At 35.2% G+C, this 10214-nt stretch overlaps 1 protein-coding gene across 1 annotated transcript in view; it reads left to right on the top strand.

Moving 5' to 3' along the window:
• Nucleotides 1-5213: 5213 nt before the first annotated feature.
• The window catches only part of LOC136033458 (protein O-linked-mannose beta-1,2-N-acetylglucosaminyltransferase 1-like), a 35848-nt gene continuing 30847 nt past the window's right edge, over nucleotides 5214-10214 (top strand). Inside the window, 3 exon segments of the mRNA XM_065714208.1 lie at nucleotides 5214-5373; nucleotides 7294-7468; nucleotides 9389-9527. Coding sequence (XP_065570280.1) covers nucleotides 5214-5373; nucleotides 7294-7468; nucleotides 9389-9527 — 474 coding nt within the window.

Here is a 10214-nt window from a genome sequence, read left to right as displayed (position 1 = left end):
TTTTTTTTAATTTTTCAGAATTACCCCCCCCCAACTACCCCAAAGAGAGTGGATCCGTTTCGATTATATCCATCATGTATCTGGGACTTGTGCTTATTTTTCCCATCAAGTTTCATCCCGATCCCTCCACTCTAAGTGTTTTCCAAGATTTTAGGTTTCCCCCCTCCAACTCCCCCCAAAGTCATCGGATCCTGTCGGGATTTGTAATAAGAGCTCTGACGCACAATATCATTCCAAACATCAAATTCCATTAAGATCCCATCACCCGCTCATAAGTTAAAAATACTTCATTTTTTCTATTTTTTCCGAATTAACCGGCCCCCCACTCCCCCCCCCCAGATGGTCAAATCGGGAAAACGACTATTTGTAATTTAATCTGGTCCGGTCCCTGATAAGCTTGGCAAATTTCATCGTCCTAGCTTACCTGGAAGTGCCTAAAGTATCAAAACCGGGACCGGCAGACAGACAGACCGACAGACCGACAGAATCTGCGATTGCTATATGTCACTTGGTTAATACCAAGTGCCATAAAAATACATTTTAAATTATCTCATTTCTTAAGTCTAACAAATCAAAAATTATTACGACTTCAAAGATTAAATATAAGTAAATGATTATTAAACTGTCAATCTAGATTCATTCGGTTTCTTAAAGTGCTAATTATGATCTGGTCTTGAGAAGGCATGGGGGTTGTCAGCCCTATTTATTTACATTTTTGCTCGTTTGAGTTTTACTTGGTTATTTATTATAGATTCTGTTCGTTTGTGTTTCATTTGCTCATTGATCATTGATCAGTCGTTATTCAGTCGTTGAACGGTTAAGATCTATCTGTTCTTTTAAAAAGGATTAATCTCAGTTTCAAACCAGTTGTTGGTAAAGGATTTTATTCTGATTTAAGTAGACACTGAATTTTTTCAATAGTTAAGAAATAGTGAGAAAACTTTTACGTCTTATAAACTATTATAATTATTCATTCAGTATCTGATTCATTCAATATCTGACGTCACTGAATAAATTGGGTGAAGTTTTTTCCGCTGCATAAATTGAACTTTCGGCATTATTAAAATAAGACAATATATAAAAATAAGTTGTTTGTCTGTTGACTGACGTCATGTTTGTGTGTCGACTGACGTCATGTTTGTCGACTGACGTCATTATAAGGATTGAGCATTATGTCGTCATGAAGTTGTTTGTCGACTGACGTCATGTTTGTCGACTGACAAAATTACAGACCGGGACACCGGGACACAAATGACGACCGGGACACAGAGAATATAAATGACGACCAGGACACTAAAAGAGAAATTACAGACCGGGACACCGGGACACAAATGACGACCGGGAAACCGGGACACAGGGAATATAAATGACGACCGGGACACTCAAAGAGAAATTACAGACTGGGACACCGGGACACAAATAACGACCGGGACACAGGGAATATAAATGACTACCGGGACACAGGGATACAACTACAACGGGGACACCGGGGGACACAGGGGGATATATAAATGACGACGGGGACACAAGGAATGTTCGATTAGTAATTACCATCAACAAAGCTCAAGGGCAATCATTAGAATAATGAGGTATAGATCTGAATACGGATTGTTTTTCCCATGGACAATTATATGTTGCATGTTCAAGAGTCGGTAAACTTGACAAGCTATTTATATGCACAGACAATGGGACAGCGAAGAATATTGTATATTCGCAAGTTTTACATAGTTAAAAACATATATATATATATATATATATATATATATATATATATATATATATATATATATATATATATATATATATATATATATATATATATATATATATATTTATATATATATTGGCAATAATAAGGATTGTAGTGGCACATAATTGTATCCGTATTGGCAAGACCTGTGAAAAGTAGAGCTTTGAATTTGTTCATTTCATTCCAAGGAATGTATACACAAGGCCAAATTCTAGGGGATAGCCATATCTCCAATGATGCAAATATCGAATAATGGCAATGCTTACCCTAATGAATGGTCAGTTAGCAAAAATAGATCCAATTTCATCAGAAATAGCGGGAAAAGAGATGCTTCTTCATCAACGCCCCGCTCTTTATGCTAAAGTTTGACTCTTTCTCCTAGCTCTACTTTTTAAAACAGTAAAAAAAACTTTAGCGTAAAGAGCGGGGTGTTGATGAGGAATTATCTCCCCTTTCATATACGAAGTAATTTCTGTTCGTTTTAAGTCTTAATGTCGCTTCTTACTTTCCTTTAAAAAAAACTTGTTTTTCTATATATTTAATTTCTGAACGTTTTTGAATCAATGCATGTTTTGATTTTGGCTCTCCGCAGATGAATAATTAAAACGAAATTTGCATATTTATTTATTTTTTGCCAAATGGCTTTCTCATAGTTTTGATCGAATGATTTTGAGAAAAAAAGGAGCGGGGGAGAGGCCTAAATGCCCTCCGATTTTTGGTTACTAAAAAATGCAACTAGAACTTTTAATTTTTTATGAATGTTTTATTAGTAAAAGATATACGTAACTTACAAATTAGCTTACATAGCGAACTATTCTCATGTTTTATTACGTATACACAGGGGTTCACCCCCTCGTCAGAACCTCGCTCTTTACACAAAAGCTTAAATTTTGTTCCAATTTCTTAAGAATGACCCCTGAATCACAAAAGCCGTAGAATAAACAGTTGAAATTACTAAAAATACTTTAGCTTTAAAAAGAGCGAGGTATTAGCCGGAGGTGAGCCCATCATATGCATAATAATTTCTGTTCGTTTTAAATTTTAATACTTCTCCTTACTTTCAGTTGAAAGAACTTTTTCATATCTATTTTTTCATTGTATTTTTTTAAATAATGCTAGATAATCCTGCGCTCCCTTCATGAAAATTTTCTTCCCCCATGACAAATTCCTCCAAGAAAATTTCCCCCAACATATTCCCCTCTTCTCAACTCCTCTCCCAACCTAAAATTCCCCCTGAAAACGTATGTACACTTCCAAATAACCATTGGAAGCCCCTGTGGCCCCTCCCACGGGGACTGCGGGGGAGTAAGTTGTCCCCAAAGACATAGTTATAAGGTTTTTTTTAATGTGATTTTTAAATCTATTGAACACAAAGAAAAATTATTTTCAAATGAAAATAAACCGTGACATTAAATCTTTAAAGGAATCAAAATTATGGGAGCGCAGTTGGTAATTGCAAGTCATTTAATTAGCAAGTGCCTTCCAAAATACTAGTAAAAGAAAAAAAATTCCTATGGAACTAAAGAGCAAAGTTGAAAAAAAGAGCAATGCTATAGCGTTGCCTACAGTAAAGGGTCAATAGGATTCATTTTATTATGTTTTCCCCCAGAGGAACTTTATAAAGAAGGGATGGTCACATAAACTTCTGAAAAGGCTCATTCGATTGGAAATCGAAAGGTCTAGTGCCCTTTTTAACAGCCCCTCCCCCATGCTCTTTTCCTCTAAATGCAGCTGATCAACATTTTGAGCAATTTCCAAAATAATATCCAAAATAATCCGAAGGTCAAATACCTATGCCTTCGGGTTTGACAATACACCACATAGCCCCCAGGGCAAGGGCTGCAATTTATGCAAGTTGTCCATTGTTAACATATAAGGTTTTTTGTGGGGAAAAGAGATGTTAAACTAAATAAAACGCACTATGTACATCCAATTTATCAAAAAGTAGGTTCTGCAATATCTTAAGAACGACAGAGGGTATTGAGTTGAAACTCTGATCCTTTTTTACTCGTAAAAAGAGCACTAAAACTTCTGAATTTCAATCGAATGAGCCACCTCCAAAGTTTATGCGATCACCCCCCTTCCATAAACAAACTCATATGGTAACAATGGGTAACTTGCGAAACTTGAAAGTCCTTGCCCGGGCGTTGTAGGGGTTTTTTCAACCCAGGAGGAATAGTTACTTTGCCTCTTAACTGTTTTGAGCGAAGTGGGTTTGGGGGACTGGTTGCCCTCCATTGACTTTTGACTGTTTTAAAGGGCACTAGAATTTTCAATTTTCAATCGAATGACCCCACTCTGAAGTTTATACGACCACCGCTTCCATACGAAGTGCCCCTGGGGAAAAAAAAATTTACGCTGAAGCCTTGTGACTTTTTATGATTCTTTAGCGTTGCCTCCAATTCAAAAAAGGAAGCATGTTACAATGCTTAAACCAATTTCATTGGCTATGTTTTTAATGTGATTTTTAAATTTATTGAACACAAAGAAAAATTATTTTCAAATAAAAATAAACCACGACATTAAATCTTTAAAGGAACAAAAATTATCCTGTAAGCTAGAAGGGGGACTGTACCCCCTTTCTTTATGGTAGAGTTTTAGTAGTTCTTTATTAACATCGTTTTTTACAACAATTATAGCCACTTATTCAAATCTGGTAGCTTTTCCCTTAAATCTTTCTCCCTTCTCAAACAGTTGCCCATATCTTGACACTTTCTTTGCCAGTACTAATACTTTGGCCACAAATGTGACTTGCTGCAACTGCAACTGCTTTCGAATGCTACTACATCAACTAGTAACTACTTTCAGAAAATGTTGAGTGGGATGTTGAACAGATTCAAAACACACTATGTGCAAGCTGATTATCCAAAGAGTAAATAAGCAACATCTGAAGAACAGCTGAGGGCATTGAGTTGACAACTTAAGGGTATATTGAACAGTGGGGTGTTACATTAAATCAAAAAAGACCATGTGCATCCAGTTTATCAAAAGGGTGTATCTGTAATATCTTAGAAGTGGCCAAGGGTATTAACTACACTTTCAAGACCACTAGTAAAATAGAATACTATATATTGGCTAAAATAGCACAAAACCTAGCATTAGCACGCCAGAACAATTAAAATGATAAAACATATGTTAGTGGATAACCACAAAACACAAATTTAAATCAATTATTAAAATGGGAAATAAAATAGGGTACAAAAGCGTTTTAATACGTCATGGTCAACATTTGGGGACACAAGTTAAATTGGGTATTTGGAGCTCTACAAGCATTGAATCTTATATTTGGAAGGATTGAAGGAATTTCTTTGAGGGGGGGGTGGTAACTTGTATTGCTCTTTTTTGAATACTTTCAATTTTAGAACATTGATCTTTGGTCAACCTAGGGTGCCAAACAGGGAAAGCATATTCAAGACAGGCTCTTATATTAGAAGAATAAATTATTTTAAGGTTCTGGACTGATATGGAGAACTGTTTGAGAAGGGAGACAGATTTAAGGGAAAAACTACCAGATTTAAATAAGTGGGAAGTGTGGGACTTCCATTTGAGGTCGCTGTCCAACTGCACACCAGGCAGTTTACCCATATTTAAATTTGGTATGGAAAGGTCCTTAGTTATAAGGGGTATATTTAAAAAAAAAGAATAGCATGAAACTGTTTTTGGGTATGCTTAAGTTGAGTTTAACATTATCAAGATCATTCTTCAAATATTTAATGAGTGAGTCAAGTGTAACGTCCAACGCATTAGGGGTTTCACAAAGGTTAAGTAATGAATGAATAAATTAACTTTATTACCCGTAAAAGTATAAAAAACACAAAGTATGGAGTATTATAAATAAACAAAACAAAAATGATAAACAGCGAAGAAAAAAATTCAAACTAACAAAAAAGAAAATGGACTAACTAACCAGTACCAATATGGAAAAAAGGCAGCAGGGGTCATAAACGTGAATAAAGTTGATAGTCTTTCTACATAAATCATCACTGGAAGACCTAATCCGAGAAGGCACATCTATTAAACCAAATCAAGCAATTATTTTTTTTGTGTATAAACACAGACCAAGCCAACTAACTAAAGAAGAACATGGTAGAACTGCAGTCCCAGCAACGAATGGGGCGAACGCATAAGGGCTATTAAAACAAATAAACTCGCATTTAGACGCATTAACTGACAGTCCAGTCTTAGATAGTTCAGTAGTTAATATAGTAAAATTAGAAAGCAATCCACGGCGAGTCCGGGCAACAAGAAAAATAGCACGCAAGGGAAAATAGAGCCTGAGAGTGCACAATATTGTCAAAAGCTCCAGAAATATCAACAGTAAGACAGTATAAAGACATTTTAGTTTTTACGGCATCTTTCATGAGTCGGCTTAAAACATGATGTGCATGGGAGCAACCGAAACTTTTCCGACAACCAAATTGAAAAGGCGTAAAATCCCAATTCGACTCAATTTCTGGTAGTAACAAATGTTCAAGCAACTTACTTAAAAAAACACAATACCGTAATGGAACCATAATTTACACATGATGTGGGGTCCTTGTTTCGCTTTTGAATAGATGTTACACGGCCACAAAGGAAACTATCAGGAACATGCAACTGTGCTAAGCAAGACTGGAAAAATATTTGTAGATGGTTAAGTAAAGCAGGAAAATCATAAGAAAAAAATCGGTAAGAAAGGCCGTCACCATCAAGGCTATTTGAACGCTTAATTTTTCTTCAAGCGCGGCGAATTTCATATATTGCTACAGGCTTGACGTGAACCTGCAGGAGACGGTATGGTAAAAGCGGTTTAATCAACTTATAATAAAAAGACTGAAGAAAACTATTAAATACACTGAACACACACTTATAATGGTCAACAGAATTAGCTAGCTGGAGACAAGATAGGGTAGATTGGAAACATTTCTCATTATTAATAACCTTATTTCAGGAGGCCTTATAGGTGGGGCCTGGCCATGCAATCTAGCGTGCTCTCTTCAAACTGGCCTTAAATGCAAGTTTACACTTTTGTTTCACAGAGAAAACAACTCCGGACGATGGTTGGTCACATGATATCCACAAACGTAGCCAAAATTTTGCTTTTTGCTTAGCACGTTTAAACGAACGTGTTCTAAACGAAACGAACGCAAATTTAAACGAGTTGACTAAACTTTGTAAAACATTATTAGAAACAATTAAAAATTCTAAAGGACCTAATTTAGTCCCTTGAGGTGCTCAACAGGATATCGAAGGAAAACCTGATGAGCCCCATTAGAGAGGACAATACCATGTTTACAGTCAGACAAACAAGAGCTAAGAGCTCATATGGCTTTTGCGAAGAGGTCGGAAGAGCCAAGAGCTCATATTGTATGAGCTCTAGCAAAATTCTAAGAATCAATAGACTGATTTAAAAGAAATCAGAGGTTTAATGCCAGTCGGGACTTAAAATAAGAGCTATGAGACATGAGGTTCTTCTAAATATCAAAATGCATTAAGATCATTAAGTAATGAAGCCCCTTATGCATCTGTAGATTGGTTTAGGCTATCATGTATGTTATTCGCAGATGATATAGCTCTGCTGGCAGACAGTAGAGAAATTTATCAGAAGCAATTAGATATGACAAAAAAATATTTTGAAATGAAGAATTTAGAGCTGAACGTTAAGAAGTCAGTTGTAATAGTATTTAGGAGCAAAGAGACTGTTGATTCTGAGGTTCATTTTAATTTTGGAGGAATGAGGTTAGTGGTTATTTCTAGGAGCAATTAGATATAATAAAAAATTATTTAGAAATGAAAGGTTTAGAGTTTAGTGTCGAGAAGTCAGCAGTACTAGAATTTAGGAGCAAAGGGAATATTTATTCCAAGGTTGATCTTAATTTTGGAGGAATGATGTTAAATGTAAAAGAAAAATTTGTTTATTTGGGTGTTTAGTTTAATACATTAAAGGGGATATCCAGGCATGTAGAAGATTGTAATTTAAGGGGTAATGGGTTAATTAAGATGCTTTTGAGAAGTAATTTAGGTCAGCTAGCTGACATGAGGATCCATAAAAGATTTTTACAGACAAAATTAGCTTCTATTCTACATTGGGGTTCTGAGATTTGGGGTTTTGCTAAAGCAGCTAAGTTAAAAGTCGTTCAGCTAAGATATTTTAATAGGATTTTAGGCTTGAAGGATTTATTTAGTTCAGTGGTACTGAAAGGAGATATGGGATTTTTCACTTTAAGGAGCGTTATTTTGATTAGAATGATGAAATTCTGGGAGAAAACAACTAGGCTACCTAGAGTTTGGCTTCTTAAGTCAGTTTATTTGGAGAGCTTGAAGGACGGCGGACGTGATTCATGGCCAAATAAGATCAAGAAAATACTGGACCTTTGTGGCCTTTAGTAGATATGGAGTGAAGATAAAGGCCCATGGGGGAAAGCGTTTCAGTATGGAGGGAAGTTTAGCACACCCTAAATGACCAAGAAACCCAAGAGTGGCAAGCTCACAAGGACCAATCAGTCTTTGAGACTTTACTCCCAAGCTAATAAAGGTTGGGAGGAGGAGGTTTATTTTAAATGTGGGTTGAATAAAAAGGATTTGTAGAATTTGTTGTTAAGAGGGTATAGTTTGGATTTAGGTGAGAGAATTCTTTTTGGGAAAGCTTAAGCTGGCAGCTGAGCCTTATTTTTGCCCTATGAGTGGTTATGTGAATGATAATTTATTTATTCTGTATCCAAGTGTGAAGAGCTGTCTGAGTTGCAGAATGAAAGTTTAGGACGAGTGTTTGGGAGTGATTGATAGTTAATTGAGCATATGGGTGAGGGGATTGAATTTGCTATTAAACTGTTGTGTAAGTTCTTTCATTTTGATTGGATTGGGTTCATTTTGATTGGCTGCTGATTGTATTTTATCTCGCATTAAATAATTTTTATAAATAAAATTTTTGTACATAGAGCTAAGTTTGTACTCACCCAAGCTTGCAATTAAGAATGTATTATAATTGGAATTTAGTTAAACTTCAGTTTCTTCACTGACAATTTTTTAATTCCCAGTCAATAATAATTAGAATTGTTTTGTCAAATCGTAAAGAATGGCTAGGATTATCAAAATTAGCATTACTAAAGCCGGGTCAAAAGATGCTGAACAACTATCAGTATTAGTTTTGTTATACCTTCTTTGTGCTGTTGTAAACCTTTTTTTATGTTTCGCTGTGTTCTACCGATGTAATAATTTACAATGCAGATGTAATAACCACCTATTGAAGTCAATAAAGGAAAGTTATGGTTTGCAACAGAATATTCCAATGCAAAGACTTCTTACAAATATATTAAACTTTTAAACTAGAAATTGAAAGTACGCGACAGTCAAGACACATTTCGCAGTTCCTCGAAAACGACTTTTTTTTTGTCCCGACTGCCCCGGCTTTTATTTTCAGTCCGAAAAGATTTCGATTTTTCCTGATAATAGAAAACATTTTTTTAAATCCGTCTGTAAAAACATTCATTTTATTTTTTGAATGTTTATGTAGCATGTTTTCATTAATTTCGGACAACCTACGTCGTGAATCGGCATTAATTAACATGTATTCCCTTTGAAAAACTACTCTTAAAATCCATATTCCTTTACTGACATCTAATAAAAGAACTTTAAAAAACAAACAAGATGCTGTCTTAGAGCAGTAAATTTTAAGTGCACTATTGGGCCTAACTTTTTATTAAGGACAAGGAGAAAACAGAAGAAGGCATCATCAAATGCAAATTGTTCATCAATGGTTTTTGCAAAAGCTATTAAAAGAAATAGGAATTTTATTCAGGTTACCTTTTAAATTCTAGTCAGATTATGTTTCAAGGTGCCGTTCATCTCAACCCTCATTAAACTTCAACCACTGCTTAACTTAATCCTCATTCAAGTCAACTTTATGCAACTTGACCTCGGTTTAACTCAGCTCATATATAGTTCAACCTTTAAAGAACCATATAGTTCATATCATTAACTCTTATTCAGTTCAGCCCCATGGAAATCATCATCTGTAGTTTTACTCAGCCCCTCCTGGTAATTCTTACCCAAATTAACCCTCTGTATCTCAGTAATTTTACTGAAAAATTTATTTAAACTATATTTACTAAAGTGACAAGAGTTTGACTCCTCCAGTAAGATAGTATATATCTCTTGTTTAATACTATTTTTTCTAGAGAAAGTTGTACAGAAATGAGTTAGCTATCAGTTTACAATTGGGGCTGTTGAGAAGGAAATATGGTACATATCTGTTGCAGTGTCTATATTAAGTTCTTCTTCTAAGTAGAGTGTGTTTCTCTGACCAATCTTAATGACATATCAAAATATGTTGAAAATAGAATAGCCTAGGCTGCTTTAGACACAAATTTGGGCTATTTATTTGCACATTAGGGAGGGGGAGTAAAAGTTAGCAGTTCTGCATGCATTTTTGTTAGGTATAAATATTCTGCATATTATGAAGTAAGAAAAGTTCTAATACTTTACT

Source organism: Artemia franciscana, chromosome 12 (assembly GCF_032884065.1).
Source record: "Artemia franciscana chromosome 12, ASM3288406v1, whole genome shotgun sequence".
Taxonomy (NCBI): Eukaryota; Metazoa; Arthropoda; class Branchiopoda; order Anostraca; family Artemiidae; genus Artemia; species Artemia franciscana.
The sequence above is the reverse complement of the archived record's forward strand: the minus strand, read 5'-3'. Positions and strand labels throughout refer to the sequence as shown.